Source organism: Hordeum vulgare, chromosome 5H, assembly GCF_904849725.1.
Source record: "Hordeum vulgare subsp. vulgare chromosome 5H, MorexV3_pseudomolecules_assembly, whole genome shotgun sequence".
Lineage (NCBI taxonomy): Eukaryota > Viridiplantae > Streptophyta > Magnoliopsida > Poales > Poaceae > Hordeum > Hordeum vulgare.
This window is the reverse complement of record NC_058522.1, coordinates 553354089-553380729: the sequence shown is the minus strand read 5'-3', so window position 1 is coordinate 553380729 and position 26641 is coordinate 553354089. Positions and strand designations below refer to the sequence as shown.

The window sequence follows — 26641 nt, the reverse complement described above, 5'->3', positions numbered from 1 at the left end:
TCAAGATTCCTCACCAGAGCATAAAAGAGGAGAAAAAAGAATCCTACTCTCCGATATATAACTAGACTCAAAGCAGATTTTCACTAGACTCGACTCGACCAAGTTCGATCAATCAAGGGGGCTCCTAGGTCGGTACTGCTCTAATACCAACTTATCACGCCCAAGATGCGACCCTATCCTCAATTTGGCACGAAGGCCTCGTCAGGGATAGAAGCGCATATCGTCGTGTCGCAAGAATGGATATCGTTACAAGTACATGTACTGAAAAGAAGAGATATATAATAGAATTGGCTTACACTCGCCACAAGCTACATCAGAGTCACATTAGTACATTACATAATCATCAAGAGTAAGAGCAGGGTCCGACTACGGACGAAAACAAACGAGAAAAGAAGAACGACGTCCATCCTTGCTATCCCAGGCTGCCGGCCTGGAACCCATCCTAGATCGATGAAGAAGAAGAAGAAGAAGCAACTCCACATGAACAATCAACGCGCTCGCGTCGAGTAACCTTTACCTGTACCTGCAACTGGTGTTGTAGTAATCTATGAGCCACAGGGGACTCATCAATCTCATTTCCAAAGGTATCAAGACTAGCAAAGCTTAAAGGGTGAGGTATGGTTTAGTGATGACGTTGCAGCAGCGGCTAAGCATATGTTTGGTGGCTAAACTTACGAGTACAAGAAATAAGAGGGGGGAGATCTACGCATAACGGACGTGTCTACTGATGATCAAATGAATGATCCTGAGCACCTACCTACGTCAGACATAACCCCACCGTGTCCTCGATCGGAGTAAGAACTCACGAAAGAGACAGTCACGGTTACGCACACAGTTGGCATGTTTTAATTAAGTTAACTTCAAGTTATCTAGAACCAGTGTTAAACAAAGTTTCCACGTTGCCACATAACCGCGGGCACGGCTTTCCGAAAGATTTAACCCTGCAGGGGTGCTCGAACTAGTCCATCAGAAATTACCACAAGCCGCATAGAAATCCTCAATCACGAAGCTCGCGATCTCGTCGGATTCCCTAGTGGAAAACCTCAACTCTGAGATTACCCAAAAGCATCACCGGAATCCCGATGCACAAGATATCTCGTCAAAGGTAAAACTAATCCAGCAAGGCCGCCCGGCGTGTCGACGATCCCGATAGGAGCCGCGTATCTCGTTCTCAGGACACGACGGATAAGCGAAGTGTACGAGTGCAAAACCTCGAGTTTCCTCATGGTGGCCCCGCACAGTGCTCTGTTTTGGACCAGCACCATCAGCACTGGCCCTGCATGTATTATGTGAAATTACTCCTCGGGTTCATGACGCCCTATGCTTTCAGTATTAACAAAATTATTATGTTGGGCAAATGTAGTACCAATGTTGGGAAAATGTAGTACCAATGTTGAATTAACACATTTAATTATTTGTTAAATAGCAAAACAAATAGGTTCACGTGATTCTACGCGTCATTTCAAGCGATTTACTCATAGAGATCATCTCCAACGGAGCTACGGATCAAAAGATACAAGCACCGCAAGATATGATGGTATGAATGCAAAATGTGTGCAACGGCGGCTACGAGAACTTCAAACATACAACCAGCAAAAGAAAATGAAACTACACGAGATTCTAAGCAAGTTTCATGTAGGACACGATCAAAACGGAGCTACGGTTCGAAAACTACGAGCAAAACAAGAAATCACTACAAACTGCCAAAATCAGCCACATAGAATCTTCTACGCCCCACAACTACGACTACACAACTCCGATATGCTCAAGCAAGGCATGGCACGGAAGAGGGAAAGAAGCACATCTACAAACAACTAACAACAACTAGCATGGCATCATGGAACACTAGGGAAAGAAGTCACAAAAAGGCATTCCACTCACTATTTCAGACTTAGTGAAAATTACACCTCATGAAAGTGCAGTTTTCGATATGAAGCAATATTGACAGCAGCAAAACCTATAGCTACAGGACTCCAAATGGCATGAAAATTCACAGTATGCTAGAGAAACACAAGGGGTACAACTAACTCCATTGGACCAACCTCAAAAGAGCTACACATCACAAGATACAAGCAAGACAAGACAACAACAAAATATAACAGATTCCAGACTTAGAAATATTTCAGCTCCTCTAAAACAACACTATTTCTAGCAACTTGAGGGCAATCAAACCACACCTAAACATGCATTTCTATTGCAACTAAAAATACCAGGGGCTAGTCTAAACATCAAAGATCAACCCCCTAGTTGACAACTTAATCAAACGGAGCACGGAATAAATCCTACGAAATAAACAAAAGGGCATCACGGCAAAATATCGCGCGAACTAACTTGCTCTAATGCTAAAACTAATTGCACAGAAAAATCCCATGGATTTTTTCTACCCCGGAAACATATAAAATATGTGGGGTTGCAACACAAAATATAGCCACACATAAATGCGAGATAAATAACCTATACACGGGAAAATAAACTACCGGCAATCCATACATGCAAAAATACCTATGACCGCTCAAAAATACATGGAACAATGGTCCCTAAAACATAGGCATTTTACCTAAGGCACTCGAGCAATCCGGACCGCAAGAAAAATAAATACGGGACGTTCTCCCTATTGGGACAGCACGCTAAACTAGCCGTTTGGCACGTAAAACTACGTCAAATAAATATGCAAGTTGTGAAATCGTGTTCTACTCGCAAAACTACCCCAAAACCATATAAAATACGCCTCGATCCGATTTACGGTTTAAAAGTTACGGGGGTTTAAATATTTAGCTAAATCCTGAAATGCAACTAATTCGGAAAATACTAAATTTAAAATACTACCGGGCCGAAGGGACATGGGCACACCATAGCTAAATGGCGCCACGGGCGCGAAATAGGGGTTGGGGGGGTTGGATCTCACCGTGGGCCACTTGGGCCGGCTGGGGACGAGGCTAGGCAGACCGAGCTGGGCCTCTGCGGGGCGCCTCACCTGGGCCAGCTCGGCTGCCGTCTGGGCCGCAGCGGCTGCTGGCGCTGGCGCCACGAGCGCTGGTCAACGCGGTTGGGGGGTTCCTCCCTCGTTCGATCCCGCACGGGACGAGCCAGGAGGCGGCGCTGGATCTGAGCCGGCCATGCAGCGCTGCGAAGAAGCTGGCGAGCGGAGGCGAGGCAAGCGCAGCCTCGGGCGGCGCGGTGAAGGGCTCCCGATCTGGATCCCTGATCCAGATCGCGGGGAGGAGGCAAGCGCGGCGCGATCCACAAGCGCGGGGAGGCGAGGCTGCCTCGGTCAACGCGGGGCTCGGCACCGCGGGGAAGCAGCGAGCGGGACTTGCGGCGGCTGGCGCTCCTGTGGATCGAGGCCACTGGCGGCGCCGGATGGATCAGGCGATGGGATCGAGGGCTTCCTCGATCTGGCTGCTGCGGGCGCTGGGGACCTGGCTGTCTGATTGGGGAGGAGGAAAAAACGAGGAAGAGACCAGGTGATGTGCGGCGGTAGCAGTTGGGACTGATTGGACTAGGGTTTGCGTGCTTAAATGATTAGGTGGGTTTGGATAGGGCTGACTGGACCCTCCGATATAAATCGGACGGTCGAGAATGAATAGGCTAGGGAGTCCAATGGACAAACCGATGACTGTTTGCGGTAAAACGGGGCTGATCCGGATCCAACGGTCACGACCGCCCGGTTCGGGTTTCGGGAGGTTTTCGGACTGGCCGCGCGTAGGGTCGACGCACTGTGCAGAGGGGCTAGGCGAAGATGAGAGGGAAAACGGGCGACCCCGCAACGTATTTTAAAACACCGACAGACGTCCGACGAAAGACCGAATACGGTGCCACTACGGTCGACCGTTCGGGTACCAGGCGGTCTCCGATCGCGACGAAATTCGACAGGCGGCCTGGCTATAACTAATCACGACCGCATGCCAAGTTTCACCTTGATCAGAGAAAGTTTTAAACGCACTTTAAAAACAGGGTTTCGACGATGCCGCGGGCGCGTGCGAGTGCGGTCGGGCTCAGAACGGACAACGACGAGAACCGGCAACTAACAACGGATGCAAGTTTGAAAGCTGGCGGCAACGGAGATGCCGATGCAATGCAGATGATGCGCATGATGCAATGATGATGCGACAAAAGAAAATAGACACACGACGAAAACGGAATAGAAGGGGAATCTTCTGGAACGTCGGCATCGGGCTGTCACAGACCGCCTCCGCCTCCGGTCTGTCCGTCGCCCCGCTCTGTCTGCCTCCGCCCCGCGTCGCACGCCACCCTCCCGCGCCGAACGCCGCCGCCCCACTCCGGCTGCCTCCACCCCGCGCCGCACGCCACCGCCCCGCTCCCCACCCGGCCGCCGCCCCGACTCGTGCTCGGCCGCCGCCCGCTCCCCGATGGCGTCGAAGAAGACGCCGAAGGGCAAGTTCGGTTTCTTCGGCGTGAGGGCGAAGCCCTCCGGGAACTTCAGAGTGGAGTTCTCCGACGTCGACCGGCGTTGGTGGCTCGACACGTATCCCACCGTCGATGAGGCCGTGCGTCCCTATGACGTGGCAGTGTGGCGTGCCAGATGGCCGAAGACAGACCTCAACTTCCTAGAGGTCGAGTCCCGGGTAGTGGCGGAGTGGCTCGTGTGCGCAGGGCATCCGGATGGAGGAGATGTCGGCAAAGAAGGAGAAGAAGAGATCGGCGGTTGTCGTCGCTCCCAGCGAGAGCGACAAGGCGGCGATGGCTCGGTTTGCGCGAGAGCATACGCAGTACGTCCAGGCCGAGCTGGAGCACTACGGGAAGCGCAACGTCGACGCGAAAAAGAAGGGGGTGAACAAGGAGGACGAGGCCAACCCCTCGACTGTGATCCCTATCGAGTCACCAGATGAGGACTGGGGTGACTCCGAGGGGTGCGATGACCCGACATAGGACGAGTCCTGGGAGCAATTCCGCAGCTTCGATGACGAGGAGTAGTTTCATCTAATAGTTCGAATAAGTACTAGTTGAATTTGTGTATGAAACTATGTTGAATTTCATGTTTGAACTATGTTGAGAAGAAGTAGTAGTTGGTCGTTTTAATCTTCGTTTTGGACCATCTATTGAAGTTGCTCTTTTTTTACATCTCCATTTTGGATAATCGGTTGGAGTTGAGTCTTTTTTGAAGATGTAAAAAGCACTTTTTGATGCTCCAAATTTGGACCATCACCGATTTGGACCATCAAAATTTAGACCATCTATTGAAGATGCTCTAAGCATGGTATGATGTGCTACCGCTAACGACCACTTTAAAGAGAAAATTCCGCTAACGACCACTTGAAATTGGGATAATGGCCTGGCCCAGTATATGCTTGGGATAATGACAACGTAGATGAATCGGAATTATGATTTTTTTAACACAGTACAGACGCAAACGTTTATATAAACACACATATATTTACCCTTATGAACGCGCGCACACACACTCTATCCCTATGAGCACCTTCGATATACTGAGCCGCAGGTGCCTTGTCATCGACGGGAACGTCTCCTCTCACTGAAAGTGTATCGTCGGAAATCATAAAATAAATTTAGAAATAACGCATAATCCAAGGACGAATCATGTGATGGACAAATGAAGTTGTGAAAGAAATAATCATCCATGTTACCTTGCGAGCAAAGCGCCAAACACCTTGCGGTCGTGGTGGAGACGCATCCGGAAAGGCACGTCGAGCCCCTTTGCAGGCATCAAAACAAGGTGAACGACCGCGGGTGGAGGGTGAAGTGAGGACAGGCGGCGGAAGAAAAGGGGTTGCACTACCGACGAACAAAGCAAGGTGAACGACGTGGGTGGCGTCGGCAATGGCAAGGGGCAGAGGACGGTGCGAGGACGGGGGATGAAGAAAAATGGTTGTGCCACCGACGAACGGGTCAGCGGAGGACAAGGGCACACGACGCGCCCGTCCGCGCATGTCTGTTTGGCCGTAAACACGGTTCAAATTTGAGCAAAAAATGAATCAAAAGCGGGTCGAAAACAAACATTCGTCTGTTTGCCCCCATGTGTTGGACCGCGATTTATCTTCGTTTACCTTCAAACAGACGCGGGCAGATGATTCGGCGATGCATTAGAGTTGTCCTAAGAGCATCTCCAACAGCCGCGCTAAACTAGCGTCGCGCCGTAAATTAGGCCGTTTTAGCGCGTGCGCAACGCGGCGGGTGGCTCCAGCGGGCGCGCGCGACATATGCAGTTCAGCGCGTTGGCCGAAACGCAATCGCGCGTCGCTTATTTGCTGCGCCCGCTCCCGCGCGCTGGACTCTCGCGCGCTCCGCCCGCGGCCCCCAGCGACCGTTCAGGCACGCTTGTGTGATCATGCACAACATGATCATCGAGAATGAGCGTGGCCAAGATTTAGACTACTCACAGTATGAGCTCTTGGGACATCCCGTGCGAGTGCGACGGAGGGCTGAAAGGGTAGCCCGTTTTGTTGCCTCCTATCATGCCATTCGGCGCCCCGCAACGCACAATGAACTTCAGAAGGATCTTATTGAAGAGTGGTGGGCATGGCATGGACGACAAAGAGCATGATTTCTGCATTCGACATTGTATTGTTCATGAACTGTTGGTTGTGTTTATTGCATTATTTGTTGTACTGAATGATAAACTATTTGTTTAAGTTGTAATGACTATTTATTGTTGATTTATTTTGTTTGTTTGGTCATTTTTGCTCCTCTTTTTTGAAATGTATACGTGGTTTGTGCGTGCTGCGCGCGCTGTATTTTTGCGCGCTGCTGGAGCGGCGCGCGCGCTTCATTATAGCGCGGCCGTTGGAGACAACGCTGGCGGCCGCGCTAAACCAGCCGAAGCGCGCGCAACAAACATGTTTTTTGCGCGTGTTGCGAAGCGCGGCTGTTGGAGATGCTCTAACTAACTAGATGCTCTCAGAACTGTATGAGGAAGAGGTAGTAGCAAATTGTTCGAGCCATATGGTCCGAAATCCCGAATCGCCCAGCCCCGGTTTAGGCCCTGTTTGGAACCATAATAGATTATGATAATCTGAATTATGAACATAGATTATATAATCTGGTTTATAAAAATAATTCAGGTGGGCATGTTTGAAGGTCAGATTATATAAACTGTAAACCAGCTTTTAAATTGTAAAATGACATGTTTATTCTCTGTTTACAAGGAAAAATAGAAAAGTGACGGTGACACTGCGTAATTCTCTTGAAGTTTACAAGGGTAACACGTCATTTGTAATCCATAATCTCATTTTAGCTGGGGTAGAGCAGATTATGAGATTATAATAATCTGGTCATCTAGTTTGTAAAATCTACAATATAAATTGTCCTGTTTAAAAATACAATAGATTTATAAAAACCAGATTATATAATCTGAATGGTTTCAAACAGGGCCTTAGTTTCACTACACACCAGCCCGGCCTAGTTCCACTTACACGCCAGCCCGGCCTAGTTCCACTTACACACCAGCCCGGCCTAGTTCCACTTACACACCAGCCGAGCGGCTTCCTTCAACCTCAAACCCGCTCGAACCTCCGGCTCCACTCGCCGTCGCCGCCGCCGCCGTCGAAGGGATGGGGACGTCCGTGCAGGTGACGCCCCTGAGCGGGGCGTACGGGGAAGGCCCCCTCTGCTACCTGCTCGCCGTCGACGGCTTCCGCTTCCTCCTCGACTGCGGCTGGACCGACCACTGCGACCCCGCCCTCCTCCAGCCCCTCGCCAGGTAGGAACCCCCGCCTTCCTCCACCATCCCGCCCCCGCCGCGAGCTTGCTCCCCCGTCGATTCGTCTACCTCCGCACCACCGCGCGTGTGTGCTCGTGGGCGTGGTTCGTTGCCTCGCCGGGCGCACGCCACCTGCTCGACGAATTGGGCTAACTAGGCCGAGGCATCCCTATCTTTAGCTGTGCTAATTAATGGCATCCATAGATATAACAGCCTAAAAGGAAAAATTAGGGGAGAAACCTGTCTTGTTCGTTCCCTGGGCTGGTGAAGCGAAGTTCCATGTATATAGTAGCAAATTGTTTCTGTATACAGCTTCACGGTCGAGTACATTTATTACTTGCAGGCTTCGAAACACACCCACAGATGGCAAGATGTTGCTGTTAGATTGCTTCTGTTGCACTTTTTTGTCCGCAGATTTTGACTCGTTTCTTCATCAAAGCCCCATACAATGCTATTGAGTAAAGGGTCACTTTGTTTTTCTGCACATACAGCATTGCCAGGCTTATTATTAGTCAAAACATATTTGATATTTTTGCTTGTGAAGATGAGCATGTTTTTTGTATCTTTCAGGGTTGCGCCAACAATAGATGCTGTTCTTCTGTCTCACCCTGACATGATGCATCTAGGAGCTTTGCCCTATGCTATAAAACATCTCGGATTATCTGCACCAGTATATGCAACAGAACCTGTGTATAGACTTGGCCTTTTAACCATGTATGATTATTTCCTATCTCGATGGGTAAGCTTCCACAGCCCATTGTTGTAATTTGTAACTACGTATGCATATCCAGTTGGCAAATATCCTCCTTGCTGCAGTCTGCATTTTCATTTACCGCTCTTCGTCGTTTATCGAGGACTCTTACCATTTTTATTTTCTCTTGCAGCAAGTTGCAGACTTTGACTTGTTTTCTTTGGATGACATTGATGCCGCATTCCAGAATGTTGCGAGACTGAAATATTCACAAAATCATCTTCTTAAGGGTCAGTGAGACCATGTTGATGCACACCACTTTAGTATTCTCAGTTGTATTCCCTCAATAACCGTTCCTCAACAGATAAAGGTGAAGGAATAGTTATTGCGCCACATGTGTCGGGCCATCTTTTGGGCGGTACGGTATGGAAGATAACAAAAGATGGAGAGGATGTCGTCTATGCTGTTGACTTTAACCACCGAAAAGAGAGGTTAGATCCTTTGTTGTGTCTGCCCTGTACAGATTAGGTGCTCTTTTGCTTGTATAAACGCTAATGTGCTCTTTTCAGGCATTTGAATGGTACTACCCTTGGATCTTTTGTGCGGCCAGCTGTTTTGATCACTGATGCTTACAATGCCTTGAACAATCAGGTCTACAAAAGGCAGCAGGATCAAGATTTCATCGGTACATCACTGGACTAGCTACCCATAAGTATTCTCTTGCATTAGATATGTTATTCCCACCATCCCCCTTCCGTCCTTGTCAGATTGAGCTACCAGCTCATGATGATGTGTAAATTGATATTATTGTTACACATAGAAATTAAGAAGATGCACTGATACCCTTTTTTTTCAAATTTGCAACATCCGGGATTTCTTTTTCACTTTTAGTTCATTGTGAGGTGCCATGGTCAGATACGATGAACAATTTAAAATTGTTATTTTACCTGCATTGTATGTCAAAACTTATTGGCTGAAGCATCAACCTGTTTTATACAGATTCAATGGTGAAAGTTCTATCAGGTGGTGGTAGTGTATTATTGCCTGTTGATACAGCTGGTAGAGTGCTAGAACTTCTTCTAACAATGGAGCAGGTGACATCTTGATTGTAGTATTATTTCTCTTTTTCCCCTGTTATGTTAATGATATGCTAACCTTTATCTTGATACGTTCCAGTACTGGGCTCAACGACATTTGGTCTATCCTATCTACTTTCTGACAAATGTTTCTACAAGTACTGTTGATTTTGTCAAGAGTTTTCTTGAATGGATGAGTGATTCGATCTCTAAGTCTTTTGAACACACTAGAGATAATGCCTTCTTATTAAGGTATAACGATTGCCTTGTCATGAACATGCTTCCCCTCTCTTGCTCCTAGTAGAGCCACACTTATATGTTGTCTTGGGTTGTTCTGTTCTTAGAATACTATTATCAGAGCCATTTAACTGTGCTGCATTGAAGATGTTTTGCGTCTATTGAACTTTGTATTTTAGAATCCTCAAAAGAGCTTTCTTAAGGTTATGTCCAATTGCCCACATAATTCTTTTGTTTGATTGGTAACAGCTATTCTCCTTTCTCTGTCTCAGACATGTCTCACTGATAATTAACAAAGAAGAGCTAGAGAAACTGGGAGATGCTCCGAAGGTTAGAGATAGTATATATGTCTACCCTACTTTGGAGTCTTGAACTTAACACATGTTTGGCAGGTGGTTCTAGCATCCATGTCAAGTTTGGAGGTTGGCTTTTCTCATGACATTTTTGTTGAGATGGCAAATGAAGCTAAAAATCTAGTGCTTTTTACTGAGAAGGGTCAGGTACATCCATTTGTGCTGCCTCTCTAAATATCTCACACTTCTCTTCTCTTTTCACATGTTTTCAGTAGGTTGTCACCTTAAATAATTGCCATAAGAATTGTGGAGCTTTGAAGATATAAATGACTAGATGCCTTGTGAACACTTAACTGAAACTTTCGATATGTAAAGAACATGAGCCGAAGCCTGAAGGTGTTTTTGTGAATTAATTGCTAACTTTATGTTTTAGTACTGGTGGAAAAGCATAAAGCCCCATTTCCATACAATTTACCATTATAGCCGTGTCATGTCCCATAGATTTGACTGCAAAGAGGGATGAGAAACGTTTTCATTTATTTCGTTTAATAGTAGAATTCTCCTGTTGTATGTATGTATTCACACTTTCACAGACTTTTGATTACAAGATATTCCCTTTCCAGTTTGGGACACTTGCTCGCATGCTTCAAGTGGATCCACCCCCCAAAGCTGTAAAAGTCACTATGAGCAAGCGAGTTCCTTTAGTTGGTGATGAGCTGAAAGCTTATGAAGAGGAACAAGAACGGATAAAAAAGGAAGAAGTGCTAAAGGCTAGCCTCAGCAAGGAGAAGGAGCTAAAGGCTTCTCATGAATCAAATGCAAAGGCTTCTGATCCCATGGTTGTTGATGCAAGCTTGTCTCGTAAATCATCCAATGGTATAAGATGGCTACACATTTTTGCGAACTTACATTGACTGTTTTACCTGATCCACCACATTTGCAATTGCATAGTACAGTTCTAAATATTATGTGTCTCCTGATAACCAGTTCTAGTTCTTCTAAAGACTGTTTGTGACTCTGTTTTTATGACTGTTCTACTTCTGTTCCTTTTCTCCTTATCTTGTATGTTGACTTGATGTAGTCCAGTATCCCTGTTCCATTCTTGTTTACTATACTGAAATATCAAATTGATGGTAACACATCTGTTTTTCCATCTGTTTCCCCCAAACCAATCCTGTGTTTAAAGTCTTTTACTATCTGATTCTGATGTAATATGTTGTACTCCCTCCGTTCCTAATATAAGCCCTTTTAGAGATTCCAATATGGACTACTACCTCCGTCCAAGTGTATAGGGCATGCGCGTAGTTCTAGGTTGTCAATTCAACTAGCTAAATATATATTATATGCGATAAAAATTATATATTCAGAAATTACATCCTTGCATGAATCTAATGATATATTATTTGTTACATATAATACATATTTAAGTAGTTAAATTAACGACCTAGAACTACGCGCATGCCCTATACACCTGGACGGAGGGAGTACATACGAAGCAAAATGTGTGAATCTACACTCTAAAATACGTCTATAACTCTATATACATACGTATGTAGTTTATATTGAAATCCCTAAAAAGGCTTATATTTTAAATGGAGGGAGTATATAGCTAACTGCGCTTCTTTACTTTCTGCTTCCATCAGCTGGTTCACATGTTGGCGGGAATGTGGATATTCTAATTGATGGATTTGTCTCTCCGGCGACCAGCATCGCTCCAATGTTTCCTTTCTTTGAAAATACTGCTGACTGGGATGACTTCGGCGAGGTTATCAATCCTGATGATTATATGATGAAACAAGATGAAGTGGATAATAATATGATGCTCGTAAGTTCGCGTATGCGCTCGCTGTTCCTTTTGACTACTCAAGAAGCTTTAATTGATAAGTGGAAAACACATGAAACTTCCTTGCCATCTTCAAGGGTGCTTATTTTTAGGTGAAATGATCTTACGTTACATGCACTCTAGATTATTAAGAGCATGTTTTCTTTTAGGGTGTTGGAGATGGCATGGATGGTAAGCTTGACGAGGGCTCTGCACGTCTTCTTCTTGATTCAGCACCGTCAAAAGTTATTTCCAACGAGTTGACTGTAAGTTCTCCTGTCTCCTTTTTTTTGTCTCTACATCTATAACAAAGTTGTAGCTGTATGTCTACCGAGACTGAGTTTTCACGTCTGTTTACATATATCGCCATCTTCCAGGTGCAAGTGAAGTGCTCATTGGCATATATGGACTTTGAAGGTCGGTCCGATGGACGTTCCGTAAAATCAGTTATTGCTCATGTGGCCCCATTGAAACTCGTACGTGTCTTTAGTTTGAATATCGACTTTTTCAGTTTTTACTCGTACGTGTCTTTAGTTGTTATAATATACGTGGCTTTGATCTTTCAGTTTTGACTTACTTGCTCCCTTCTGAGCATTTATGTCTTTTATCCTTTTCATGGTTAAAAGATAGTTCTGAATTCTCTCCAAGCCTATGTCCTGAAGCACTTGCATTATTGAATCCAAAGCTTTTAGATCATGTGAATCTGGCATTGGATAGTTAATCCACTTGGAGGTGGATATGCCACCATAGACTTTGTGTAGATAATTACTATGGTTATTCTTGTTTTTATTTACCATGTGTGATATCAGTGACCTCCTGCAGTTGCAGTGCTTGTGGTCAATACTTGCTCCGTATGTAGAAATCTGTAGCATATTCTAAACCTCTTCTCATATTTTTCCAGGTTTTGGTGCATGGATCAGCCGAAGCTACTGAACATTTGAAAATGCATTGTGCAAAAAACTCTGACTTGCATGTTTATGCTCCTCAGTTAGAAGAAACGATTGATGTAACATCAGATTTATGTGCTTACAAGGTTAGTCTGTTAACTGACAAACCCTTTAGCAGCAGAGCTCTATTTAGGAGATCATGAAAATAAGGTCATCATTGGATAGTGGTGTGTTAATTCTTACAGTTAATGCAGCCATCTTTGCGATGCTCCATATTACTCCCTCTGTAAACTAATATAAGAGTATTTAGATTACTAAAGTAATATTCTAAATGCTCTTATATTAGTTTACAGAGGGAGTACTGGATATAATAGCCATTGTTAATTACTAAGTAACTGCACCATCACGACATTCACAATTAGTCAGCAACTAGAAGTTTTTACATGCCAGTATTTATTTAAGCTAGGAAGCTAATGTTACTTTGCAACCAATATAATATACAGACTTGATAATTTTGTAATTTCTGTGCTATCATGGAATTTCAGGTACAACTTTCTGAGAAGTTAATGAGCAATGTCATTTCTAAGAAGGTATGAGCTATATTTGATTCCCTTAGTATTAATTTATTTTTATCTCTATTGATGTTAAAGTCATATTGATGTGGAGATTATGCCATCATATACATTTTGAGATAAGTAAAGCACCAATCTAATGGTTCTAGTTCTCTCCTGGATTAACTTAGCTCCTAAAGTACCCAGAGCCCATTCAGATATCCATAACTAACAAACAAAAAGAAAATGGTAAAACTTCTTTTGCTGTTCAAAATGTGAAAATAAAAAAAAGAACAAAAAGAAGTGTCGTTGCTTCCAACCAGGCAGCCCATTCATTCAATTTCCCAACTAGTCACCAGCCATAAGAATAACTAATGTTAAACCAGTTGAATTTGTTCATCAACCCTGAGCAATCCATGCAAAATCTTGGCCAGCAACCACTGGAAACCACCTGGACTCAGGCTCTCAGTCTTCAGCCACATTTACTTGCTTTGAGTTTGTTGAAAGAAAGCACTGGCTCTGACACAACACTTTCTGCAGTTGGGTGAGCATGAAATTGCATGGGTTGATGCAGGGGTTGGAAAGGCGGATGAGAAGCTCAGTTTGGTACCCCCCTCATCAATTCCAGCAGCCCACAACTCAGTTCTTGTGGGTGATCTGAAATTGGCTGATTTCAAGCAATTCCTAGCAAATAAAGGTTTACAGGTAGGCCGCTGATCTTAATTTTGAACTTACGTGTTGATTTTACAGTGTGCATCAAACCGATATCTCTTGTTATAGAGACCGAAATCTAGTGCTAAGAAATTCCTTCCAGGTTGAGTTTGCTGGGGGTGCTCTACGGTGCGGTGAGTACATCACCGTGCGCAAGATTGGTGATTCTAACCAAAAGGTAACCAACTACTATGCATTTAGCAGCAGTTTCAATCAATCATTTCTTGCTGTTACGGAACTTTTGTCGGCACGCTCCTTCAACGACGGAATGCTACGACGGAAGATACTATAGATCAAGCATGATAGACTGTCTTTCAATTTATGCCAGCGCTCGGTTCATGTATGATTCTGGTTGGTGTGCCCGTGACACGCATGATTGTGCATTGCAGGGTAGCACGGGCTCTCAGCAGATTGTGATTGAGGGCCCGCTGTGCGAGGACTACTACAAGATCCGCGAGCTCCTTTATTCACAATTCTTCTTGTTGTAGAGGGCAAGCGCTGCGCCATTGTTGTGTGTTGTACAAACGACCGGTGAATAGACAAGTGGAAACCACCTGTGACTGCAAGTAGTTGACTTCATGATGATGTTTATTTTTATCGTTGTAATACGTAATGAAGGGGGGAAACTAAATTTTGTAGGGGAATACAGCGAATGTTTCATTGCGGTAGTATGTTCATGTTTACCGTTTCCTGTCTTTGCCATTGCTTGAACTTCCAACGTTTTTCTTTCTTTTCTTTTTGAGGGAATACCTTCCAACTTGTTAACCAGTTAACTTCTAGTGACCGAACTAGACTGATCCAAGCATCCAAAACTGAAAAAAAAAACCCAATAGATCGACGAATCCTTAATATTTAAACAATAATAATAATAAAGTTACTAAGAAAATAATTCTTCACGGTTCTCCTCCTCTATCTGCTTTGTTTTTCCTTTAAGCCTTTTTTAACTTGTGCAAGATGTCATGTCCCAGAATGTGGACCAACCCCTAAAAAGGAATGTAGGCTTACCGCGAGGAAGTGAGTTGGTTGATCTACACAGTTGTTTGCCTATTTAGGGTCTCTTTGATTCGTAGGATTCTCAAAATGCAGGAATAGAAAAAACGTAGGAATAGAGTGACGTGTCCTTTTCTACACTACAGGATTTGGAAGTGTGTTTGATAGCACAGAAAAAATAAAGAAATTCTACAAAGAGATTTGAGTGGATGAAAATTTTCCTTTAAAATGTAGTACACATGAATCCTATGAAAAAATTCCAAAGATTTCAATCCTACGAATCAAACGATCATCATGAAAAAAAATCCTAAGGATCCAAATCCTTCAAAAATCCAATAAAAGTCCTTTGTATCAAAGGAGCCCTTAGTTTTTTTTATAAAGAATATGCTACTGAGGTTTATTAAAAATATCGGAGTGAAAGCTAATACTCCTTCGTTCCATAATATAGGACAATTTTACAAGCTGACATGGGTTGCAAAGACGTCTTATGTTATGGGGCGAGGAGAGTATCTTTTAATAGAAATTGTGATGAAAATAATTTAGTAGGTCCCTGGAGGGATGACGCACACTAACATTAATATTTGGGAAGTCAAGCTCATGCCTAGCCTTTTCTCCCCTCTTTCGTTCCCCTCTACCTAGAGGGGCACCATGTGACATCCTCCGAAAAATAGCCAAAATAATTCGAGGCGTAGGGAGTACCGAATACTATGGGCCAGTTCGGAGTCCCTCCCCTCCGTGGCTCCGCTCCTGAAGCAGACGAAGCTGTAGTTAATAATTTGTGGAGCGGCTGCACAGATGCTCCGCAGATTCTTATATTTGAAGGAGCTGGTGGATTACCGAACGAGTCCTATATTTGTAGCCACCATGGATATTTGTATTTTTTGTACTCCATATCAATTTATTTAACAAGTCCATGGAAAATTTATTACATATAGCATGGCAAAAATACTTTGTATATAAGATGGCATTTTTGTTAATCATCCTATGGCATATCATTTTTTGTATGTTCCATGGCAATTTTCATATTATATAGACTTTTTTTTAGTTGTGTCATGAATTAGAATGTGTTTTTCCACAAGGTGTCGATATTCCGCGACGGTTTGGACACGATGGCTTTCTTGGGACAGACCGAGCTCCGTCATCCACTCATCTTCTCTTCTTAGGGCATCTCCAACAGTTTGTTGGTTAGCTTGTTGGTAAAATATGCCATGTCATCAACCAACACCTTAACATACAACTACTCTAATAGGTTGTATCTAGTTTGCCCAATAGAATGCGAGATAATAAATAAGGTGTTATCTCATTCTATATTGGAGCTTGTACAAAGGTGTTGGTTAATTTACATACAACCTTTCTCTCTTTCCTCATTTATTGCATGACACATCATCAAAAATCTTATGTGTCAAAATCTACCAACAAGTATCTTACAACCATTGGAGATGCCCTTCGAGATGGTGCATTTGCAAGGAAAGTAGTCCGGCCGAAGTTGTTGCCCTTCGAGATGACTGGCGTTTGTTGATTTTTTTTTTAAAGGACTGGGTGCTAATTTCTTGAAAAAGTTGCTTAGGATTTGAAATTTGGAATCGAGGAGTTAAAAATTGAGGGTTCACCCGCAAAAAAAAAAAAAGAAAAAAAAAAGATTTGAGGGCTCAGATGTTAAGAGGCGGAGTCGGTCTTTCTCTCGGTCCAGGTTTTGCCTTTGTTTGGAGACCGACGACGGATAAAAATGCCTTCTTTGTTTGTCCCGTGCCCGGTCTGGAGTAGATCCATGGCCGTCGATAGTTACCGAGCAGAGCAGGGGAAGCAGATCGGAACCGGGATGGATCGGGCCAAGAGGGCGGTGCCGCCGGCAGCCGCCGAGAGGTACGCCAAGAAGCCCTGCCGCCGCCCAAGCGGCGGAGGCGGCGTGCCGGAGATCTCCTCCCTCCTCTCCTCGCTCTCCGTCGCCAAGCGCCACTCCCCGGCCGCCGCCCACGACCACGCCCCCCTCAACAAGCGGCCCCGTTACGACCACCATGACGCCGCCGCCGCCGCCCTCGCCGCCCGGATGCGAGGTACCCACGCCGACCACGACGAAACTCCGATACGGTCAACCGCTGCACTCGGCTTTCCATGGTTAACCCATCGATCTGCATCTGCTGCTGCAGGGCTGGAGATCAGCTGCGAGGCGACGGACATGAAGGAGGAGGATCCGGACTGGGCGGGCTTCCTGCCGGAGCTGCTCGGTCTCATCTGCGGCCGGCTCCCTCTCGCCGACGTGCCGCGCTTCGGCGCCGTATGCAGGCACTGGCGCTCGTGCGCGTTCCCGGTGTACCAGGCCGACGCCGCCCCCGTGCTTCTCAGCGCCACCCTCACCGCCGCCGGCGCCGTACGATGCTACAGCCCCCACCTGCACAAGACGTTCGTCCTCGCCGCCCCTCCCCTGCCCGAAGGCGGCAGGGTCTTCTCGGCCGCCGCCGGCGGGTGGGTCGTGCTCACCACGCCGGGCAGGACCGTCATGTTCGCCAACCTGCTGGACGGGTCCGTGCACGAGACGCCCAAGCGGGAGGGCGACGACCGGGGGTTCATGACCTGCGCGCCGCGCCCCGGCCGCCGCCACGACGGCGTCGACATTGGCCGCAACAGCAACGGCAGTCCTCCCAATGTCAAGGGCTGCTGCTTCGACGTGTTCGCCGTCTTCTCCGGTATGAACACCATCAGGGTCCAGAGCTGGGGCGGCGGCGGCAGCTGGAAGAGCGTCGAGGAGCAGAGCTGGTTCACAATGTCATTCTGCTGCAGCCCGGTGATGCACAAGGGGATGCTCTACTGCCTTGGACAAGGGGGCGCTCTAGGGGTCTACGATCCCGGCAAGGCGACGTGGAGCGCGCTCCCCAAGCCCGCCGGCTTTGGCCGGAAGCTCGCTTACAAGAATTGCTACCTTGTCGACTCGCGGTCGGAGCTGCTCGCCGTCCTGACGGGCAGCAACGGGGCGCCGCCCATCCACGTGCTGAGGCTCGACGAGGCGAAGATGGCGTGGAAGAGGGTGACTTCGTTGGACGGCCGCTCCCTCTTCACCGGAACGACGTCGTCGGTGTCGGTGGCAAAGCCGGGCGTCGAATCCATGGCCGACAAGGTGTACCTTCCCAAGTTCTATGGCCGGCCGCAGGTGATCCATGCGGAGCTCGCCGACTCCGATGGCCGCCTCTTCTTCGTCGCCAAGGCGGCAGAGCGGGAGCAGCAGGGATTGGTCCCGGCGTCGGGTAGTGGGGATTACGGCGGCCCCTGGTGCTACGACATGGAGTCGAACTCCGGCGGGCAATTCGTGGGCTCCAAGAACCTGCTGCAGTACTTTTGGGTTCATCTCGGCTGCGCCGCGCCGCCCTCGCCGGATGATGATAATGAAATGGTTATAGACTAACTGGCATCCATGGAAGGATATCGTTCATGAAACTGGTCTTGCCATGTACTCGTAGAATACTCTGTAATAATGGTATAGTTGCACTAAGGACCAAGATTGTATTATACTTATCCTTCAAATCAAAAGGAAAAAAATTGTATTATACTTGCATATATATCATCTTAAGAATTTTCGAACTACATTCTACTAGAGCTCTCTATCTGTCTTATGTTGTTGCAATGTAATAGAGAATGGAACTAATCTATGATGATGATGATGATGAATTGGTGTTGTTGTTGTTGTCCTGGTCGTCGTCGAAGCAGAGGTGGAGCGGGACGCCGGGGGTGGGCTCGACGACCTTTGCGTCGGGGAGGGCGTCGGCGAGCATGGCCCTGAAGGCCTGGATGGTGCCCCGGGTGGAGACGAGGGCGGCGAGGAGGCCCTTGGCGTCAAACTCACCGTTGCTCATGGGCACGACGTAGCTCGGGTTGAGCAGCCCGGCGAGCTCGACGGCGTCCTCCTGGCCGGAGACGAGGGTGAAGTCGGCCGGGAGGAGCTGCTTGATGACGGGCGTGATGAGCACGTCGGCGCGGAGCGCCCTGTCGCGAAGGAAGCCGGCGTCGTACACGCAGTGCGGCTCGTAGTAGACGCTCTTCCCGGCCGTGGTGACGATGTAGCCGTTCTCCGGGCGCTGCCATGGCGGGCCGAGCACGGGACCGGCGGTGGCGAGCACCGTGACCTCGCCAGCGGTGGTGGACTGGCCTGGCTCGAGGTAGGTGACGTCGGTGAAGGGGAGGGCGGAGAGGATGGGGCGCGCGTTGGGCGTGGTGGCCACGGGGAGGTTGGGGCGGATGGCGGCGAGCTTGGTGAGGGTGCGCAGGTGGCAGTGGTCGTCGAGGCTCTGTGTGATGAGCAGCAGGTCGACGTTGAGGTGTTGCAGGGCGGCGCCGTCGGCGTCCTTGGGGTTGAGGGTCTTCTTGGCGGCGTCGAAGAGCCATGGGATGCCGAAGTCGAGGTTGCCGACGAGGATGGGGTCGACGAGGATCCGGAAGCCGCCGGGCAGCTCCCAGAGCCAGCCGTTGAACTCGAGGTAGGTGAGCTTCACCGTCGTTGAGGTTTTTGTTGCGGGTGTGGTGGCGGCATAGGAGGAGGAGGAGTCGCCGCTGCTTTTGATTCTGGTGGTGGCGGTGTGGTGGATTGGTGGTGGCCGACGGTGAGATAACCACCGTCGTTGGGAGGTGGAGGAGAGGATGGATGGAGCGGGTTGAGGTGGGAGGAGCTTGAGGAGGAGGCCGGCCATGGCCATGGCGATGGCTGGTCTCTGGATCTGCTGCGGTTGCATTCGTTGGTGGATTCGGTTTGCTGCTGTGGGCCTGTGGCCACTTGTACAGTTGAGTGGTTGGTTGGTGTAGCAAAGGCCACGTGTACGCCTCCGCCTCCAACTGCTCTGCTTTCCTTCTCTCCAAAACAAAATTGCTTCGTTTCCTTCCCTATTACTTATTCTTGTCCTGTTTTAACAACTTTTATCAAACCGAACGTTTTCATGGCAATTTATACAGGGTGAGGATAACAAATTTAGGCCCTGTTTGGATTCATCCAGTTTATATAATCTGGTTTTTATAAGCTATTATGTTTTCAAACAGGGCAGTTTATACTATAGATTATAAAAACTAGATGACCAGATTATTAAAAACTCATAAGCTACTCTAACCCAGCTAAAATCAGATGATGGATTAATAAAGACATGTTACCCTTATTAACTTTGAGCTATTTACAAGGTACTGCCATTGCACCGTTTTCCCATCGCAAAAAAAAAAACAGAGGGCAAACATGTCATTGCACAATTTAAAAGCTGGTTTACAGTTTATATAATCTGACCTCCAAACATGCCCACCTAGATTATTTTTATAAACCAGTTTATACAATCTATGTTCATAAACCAGATTATTATAATCTATTATGGTTCCAAACAGGGCCTTAGTTTGCAAGCACGGCAACAATTTTCAAGCAAAATAAAATAAAATGAACCAGTAGGGATTTACCATGCTCGTCAACTAAACTTACCACCCTCCCTCAGCAAGCATAATTTGGCAGTCACGAAGAAACATCTGATTTACCATGCCTAAAAAACTCTTTACTTTTACTTTTTATATATACACATATGTATTGACTGATTGTACAACAATAATCGTTTCTTCGTTGACTTATAATTCTAATGTGCAATAGTTGTTGGCAAAAGAAGAAGAAAAAGGCACAAGTGCCCAAGTGCTTTGCTAGCTTAGCTTCCATGGAGATGTCTGTATTTTAGCAGGAATGTATAATTAGAAGCGATTTACTACTCCTTCCGTCTGGAAATACTCGTCAGAAAGATGGATGTATCTAGACGTATTTTAGTTCTAGATGCATCTATTTTAATTTATTTTGACAACAAGTAATTTTGAACGGAAGGAGTACTAGATAGTTTTAAAAGTAATGCTCTCTTCATTTTTAAATTAAGATCTTTTAAAGATTTTATCATGAACTATATACGAATGTATATAGACATATTTTAAATTTTAGAGTCATTGATATTGTTCTGTGCATAGTTTATAATAAAATCTGTAAAAGATCTTATATTTAGGAACGAGGGAGTACTAGATAGTAGTAGGTTTTGATGAAAACATATATAAGCATCATGAGAAAGAGGGAAAATGGCTAATGGATTAAACATAGCTAACCTTCGGATGCCTGCTTACCCTTTAGACTGCATGCTTTCCAGGATATAAATGGTCTCAACCATTTCTGATGACATGCTGAAAGTTTCCGACACAAGTTAGAAAACCACCAAGTAACAAACTACACTGTAAAATTTAAAAATAGGTGCAAGATAAAGAATAATTGATCTGAGTGCGAAAAAGACATAGTCAGACTCAGCCCTTCAACTACATTCTTCTTATGTACCTTCTTCGTTTCAAAATAAGTATCGTTGATCTATTACAAAATTTATACTAATTTATTACTCCCTTCGTCACGGTTTAGAAGGCACGTTTAAAAATCTCTGGGACCAAGGTAGTCATCGATTGGTTCTGAGATGTAGCAGGTGTAGATGCTAATGCGCGTAATTAACTGAGAAAATACTAATACTAACGCGTGAGCAACATATTGGGAGGACGCACATGCATGACTAGTACTAGTACTAATTAATAAGAGTAATTGCTTTCGCGCCTTAAACCTTGTCTATTTTGGAAACGCACGCAAGTTTAACTGTGCCTTCTAAACCGTGACGAAGGGAGTACTAAATTTGCGACACTTATTTTGAGACGAAGGGACTAGGTATGTACTTCATCCGTTTCTAAATATACGTCTTTTAAAAGATTTTATTAGAGGTCTACATACAAAGCAAAATAAGTGAACTTATACTCTAACATGTGTCTACATACATCGGTATGTAGTTCGCTAGTGAAACCTTAAAGACTTATATTTAGGAATGAAGGAAGTAGATTTTTACCAATTTCTTACCGTTGCATCGATGTCTAAAACGTATGCTCAAGTCAACGCCACATGATCCTGACTGTTGGGTAACGTAGCATAAATTCAAAAAAATTCCTACGCATATACATATCTTCCTATGGAGAGACCAACAACGAGAGAGGGGTGAGTGCATCTTCATACCTTTGAAGATCACTAAGCGGAAGCGTTGCTAGAACGCGGTTGATGGAGTCGTACTCGCGGCGGTTCAGATCGCGGTGTGATTCCGATCTAGTGCCGAACCACGGCACCTCCGCGTTCAACACACATGCAGCCCGGTGACGTCTCCCGCACCTTGATCCAGCAAGGAGGAGGGAGAGGTTGGGGAAGATCTCCGGCAACACGACGGCGTGGTGTCGATGGAGAGACGAGATCTCCCGGCAGGGCTTCGCCAAGCACCGGCAGAGAGGAGGAGAAAGAAGAGCAGGGCTGCACCGAGGGAGAGGGAAAACTGTGTCTCCAAAAGCCCAAAAGTGCCCACTATACATAGGAGGAGGGGAGGGGGTGCCACCCCTAGGGTTCCCACCCTAGGTGGTGCGGCAGCCCCCCAGATGGGAGGTGCGGTGGCCAGGGCAAGGGGGAGGGGTGGCGCACCCCTAGGTGGGCCTTAGGCCCACCAGCACCTAGGGTTTCCCCCCCTCTCCACCTCCCACGCCTTGGGCTGAGTGTGGGGGGCGCACCAGCCCACCTAGGGGCTGGTTCCCTCCCGCACTGGGCCCATCTAGCCTCCGGGGTCGTTGCCCCCTTCCGGTGGACCCACGGGGCCACCTCCGGTGGTCCCGGTGGTCCTGGTACGTTACCGGTGACGCCTGAAACACTTCCGGTGTCCGAAACCATCCGTCCTATATATCAACCTTTACCTCCGGACCATTCCGGAGCTCCTCGTGACGTCCGGGATCTCATCCGGGACTCCGAACAACTTTCGATAACCTCGTATAACAATTTCCTATAACCCTAGCGTCATCGAACCTTAAGTGTGTAGACCCTACGGGTTCGGGAGACAGGCAGACATGACCGAGACACCTCTCCGGCCAATAACCATCAGCGGGGTCTGGATACCCATGGTGGCTCCCACTTGCTCCACGATGATCTCATCGGATGAACCACAATGTCAAGGATTCAATCAATCCCGTATACAATTCCCTTTGTCTGTCGGTATAGAACTTGCCCGAGATTCGATCGTCGGTATACCTATACCTTGTTCAATCTCGTTACCGGTAAGTCTCTTTACTCATTCCGTAGCACGTCATCGTGTGACTAACTCCTTTAGTCACATTGAGCTCATGATGATGTTCCACCGAGTGGGCCAGAGATACCTCTCCGTCACACGGAGTGACATAGCCCGATCTTGATTCATACCAACCCAACAGACACTTTCAGAGGTACCCGTAGTGCACCTTTATAGTCACCCAGTTATATTGTGACGTTTGATACACCCAAAGCACTCCTACGGTATCCGGGAGTTGCACAATCTTGCGACCGAAGGAAAAGACACTTGACATTAGAAAAGCGCTTTAGCATACGAACAATACGATCTAGTGCTACGCTTAGGATTGGGTCTTGTCCATCACATCATTCTCTCAATGATGTGATCCCATTATCAATGACATCTAATGCCCATGACCAGGAAACCATGATCATCTATTGACTAACGAGCTAGCCAACTAGAGGCTTGCTAGGGACACATTGTGATCTACTTATTCACACATGTATTACTGTTTCCTGTTAATACAATTATAGCATGAACAATAGACGATTATCATGAACAAGGAAATATGATAATAACCATTTTATTATTGCCTCTAGGGCATATTTCCAACAGTCTCCCACTTGCACTAGAGTCAATAATCTAGTTACATTGTGATGTATCGAACACCCATAGCATTGTGGTGTTGATCATGTTTTGCTCGTGGAAGAGGTTTAGTAAACGGGTCTGCAACATTCAGATCTGTGTGTACTTTACAAATCTCTATTACTCCACTCTGGACATGGTCCTGGATGGAGTTGTAGCGGCATTTGATGTGCTTCGTCTTCTGGTGAAACCTGGGCTCCTTGGCTATGGCAATGGCCCCAGTGTTATCACAGAAAAGTGTCATTGGACCCGACGCGCTTGGAACCACTCCAAGGTCGGTGATGAGCTCCTTCATCCAAATTCCTTCATGAGCCGCTTCTGAAGCAGCTATGTACTCCGCTTCACATGTAGATGCTGTCACGACTTCTTGCTTGCTGCTGCACCAGCTCACCGCCCCACCATTCAAAACATATACGTATCCGGTCTGTGACTTAGAGTCATCCGGATCTGTGTCGAAGCTAGCGTCGACGTAACCCTTTACGACGAGCTCTTCGTCACCTCCATAAACGAGAAACATTTCCTTAGTCCTTTTCACGTACTTAAGGATATTCTTGACCGCTGTCCAGTGTTCCATACCGGGATCACTTTGGTGCCTCCCTACCAAACTTATGGCAAGGTTTATTGTCACGTCCAAGATGTGACCCTATCCTCAATTTGGCACGAAGTCCTCGTCAGGGATAGAAGCGCATCTCGTCGTGTCGCAAGAATGGACATTGTTACAAGTACATGTACTCAAAAGAAGAGATATATATAGAATTGGCTTACACTCGCCACAAGCTACATCAGAGTCACATCAGTACATTACATAATCATCAAGAGTAAGAGCAGGGTCCGACTACGGACGAAAACAAACGAGAAAAATAAGAACGACGTCCATCCTTGCTATCCTAGGCTGTCGGCCTGGAACCCATCCTAGATCGATGAAGAAGAAGAAGAAGAAGCAACTCGAAATGAACAATCAACGCGCTCGCGTCAAGTGATCTTTACCTGTACCTGCAACTGGTGTTGTAGTAATCTGTGAGCCACAGGGGACTCAGCAATCTCATTTCCAAAGGTATCAAGACTAGCAAAGCTTAATGGGTGAGTATGGTTAAGTGGTGAGGTTGCAGCAGCGGCTAAGCATATATTTGGGTGGCTAAACTTACGAGTACAAGAAATAAGAGGGGGGAAGATCTACGCATAACAAATGAATGATCCTGAACACCTACCTACGTCAGACATAACCCCACCGTGTCCTCGATCGGAGTAAGAACTCGTGAAAGAGACAGTCACGGTTACGCACACAGTTGACATATTTTAATTAAGTTAACTTCAAGTTATCTAGAACCAGTGTTAAACAAAGTTTCCACGTTGCCACATAACCGCGGGCACGGCTTTCCGAAAGATTTAACCCTGCAGGGGTGCTCCAACTAGTCCATCACAAATTACCACAAGCCGCATAGAAATCCTCAATCACGAAGCTCGCGATCTCGTCGGATTCCCTAGTGGAAAACCTCAACTCTGAGATTACCCAAAGCATCACCGGAATCCCGATGCACAAGATATCTCGTCAAAGGTAAAACTAATCCAGCAAGGCCGCCCGGCGTGTCGACGATCCCGATAGGAGCCGCGTATCTCGTTCTCAGGACACGACGGATAAGCACAGCGTACGGTGGCCTGATAGAAATCTCCCGAGTTGCCCCGGGTTGGCCCCGCAAACGGCTCTAGTTTTGGACCAGCACCAACAACACTGGCCCCCCTGTATTATGTGAAATTACTCCTCGGGTTCATGACGCCCTATGCTTTCAGTATTAACAAGTTATTATGTTGGGAAAATGTAGTACCAATGTTGGGCCTTGCCAGACCAGCTTTAATCTAAAACGAATTATCAAGGGGGTCCCCATAACAACCCCGATCGTGTTAGGAGCGCTCATTTATGGAACATAACACCGGTAGCCGAAACTAAGGGGGCAAAGGTGGAACAAAACACCAGGCTAGAAAGGCCGAGCCTTCCACCTTTTACCAAGTATATAGGTGCATTAAATTAAATAGCATTTAATATGGTGATATAACAAAGAACCCATGTTAACACATGGAAGCAACTACACCTGCATCTAGCAACGCTAACAACATGGATAAGCACGCAGTAACATAGCCAATCAGTGGTTTGCTAGGTCGAACAGGTTGAAGGTAATCATGGCATTGATGAGAGGCTCATATTTAACATGTGGTAGGCAACGAGACATAATCGATAGAAGTGATAAACTAGCATGGCAATGATAGTAATGGTATCTGGGGAAATGGTCATCTTGCCTGAGATCCCGCTTGGAAGAAGAACAACTCCGAGAAGTCGGCGAACCAACGTAGTCGAACGGGTCCTCACATTCCGACACGCTTGCGGAACTCTATCGAGACGAAGGGAACCGGAAACAAGCATCTACACACATATTCACCACACCACATGCACAACAGGATGCACTAACTAAAATGATGTATGGATGCTCAATCCCTAACTATGCACTTACACCAACCTACAAAAGTAAACAAGTGCCACGTCATCACAAAGTGACACTTCTACAGAACTGTTCAAAACTGGAATCCAGTGCAACCATTGGATTCCTTGGGTTCTGCTACCCCAAATCCATATATCATACTGTCCATGTTACATGTAGAAAAACACCACAAACAGTAAAAGAAAAAATAACACAAGATCAAACTACAGCATAGTCAAGAAGAGGAACTGTTCCTGAGCCTGCCCAATTTGGGATATACCAGATCAGGCCATTCCATTTTCTGGAATTATTCCAAACAAGGAGATTTCACACAAGTCACAAATATATCACCACTAAAATGTAAACTGACAGGGGGCCTACTGGTCATAGTCACCAGGGCCACTAGTGCATGACAGGTGGGCCCTGGGACCACCTGTCAGTGGCACACACAACCCACAACACATAAAAGGAAAATATGAGAGAGACAACCCACAACACA

At 46.4% G+C, this 26641-nt stretch overlaps 3 protein-coding genes across 3 annotated transcripts; 2 read left to right on the top strand and 1 right to left on the bottom strand.

The window, feature by feature from the left end:
- The first annotated feature begins 7426 nt into the window (after nucleotides 1–7426).
- Nucleotides 7427–14629, top strand: LOC123452843 (cleavage and polyadenylation specificity factor subunit 2). The gene is made up of 18 exons (XM_045129566.1): nucleotides 7427–7678; nucleotides 8249–8417; nucleotides 8563–8659; nucleotides 8734–8860; nucleotides 8939–9054; nucleotides 9369–9463; nucleotides 9546–9697; nucleotides 9955–10012; nucleotides 10075–10182; nucleotides 10599–10851; nucleotides 11619–11800; nucleotides 11968–12063; nucleotides 12175–12273; nucleotides 12699–12830; nucleotides 13230–13274; nucleotides 13776–13940; nucleotides 14050–14124; nucleotides 14336–14629. The coding sequence occupies exons 1-18, from the start codon at nucleotides 7530–7532 to the stop codon at nucleotides 14432–14434; spliced, it is 2217 nt and encodes a 738-aa protein (XP_044985501.1). The 5' UTR covers nucleotides 7427–7529; the 3' UTR covers nucleotides 14435–14629.
- Nucleotides 14630–16537: 1908 nt separating this feature from the next.
- On the top strand, nucleotides 16538–18512 carry LOC123452841 (F-box protein At3g56470-like). The gene is made up of 2 exons (XM_045129564.1): nucleotides 16538–16990; nucleotides 17084–18512. Exons 1-2 carry the CDS (start codon nucleotides 16663–16665, stop codon nucleotides 18331–18333), a joined length of 1578 nt encoding a protein of 525 aa, XP_044985499.1. The 5' UTR covers nucleotides 16538–16662; the 3' UTR covers nucleotides 18334–18512.
- Nucleotides 18412–19693, bottom strand: LOC123452842. Its single transcript, XM_045129565.1, has one exon. It carries the CDS (start codon nucleotides 19652–19654, stop codon nucleotides 18575–18577), a length of 1080 nt encoding a protein of 359 aa, XP_044985500.1. The 5' UTR covers nucleotides 19655–19693; the 3' UTR covers nucleotides 18412–18574.
- Nucleotides 19694–26641: the final 6948 nt, after the last annotated feature.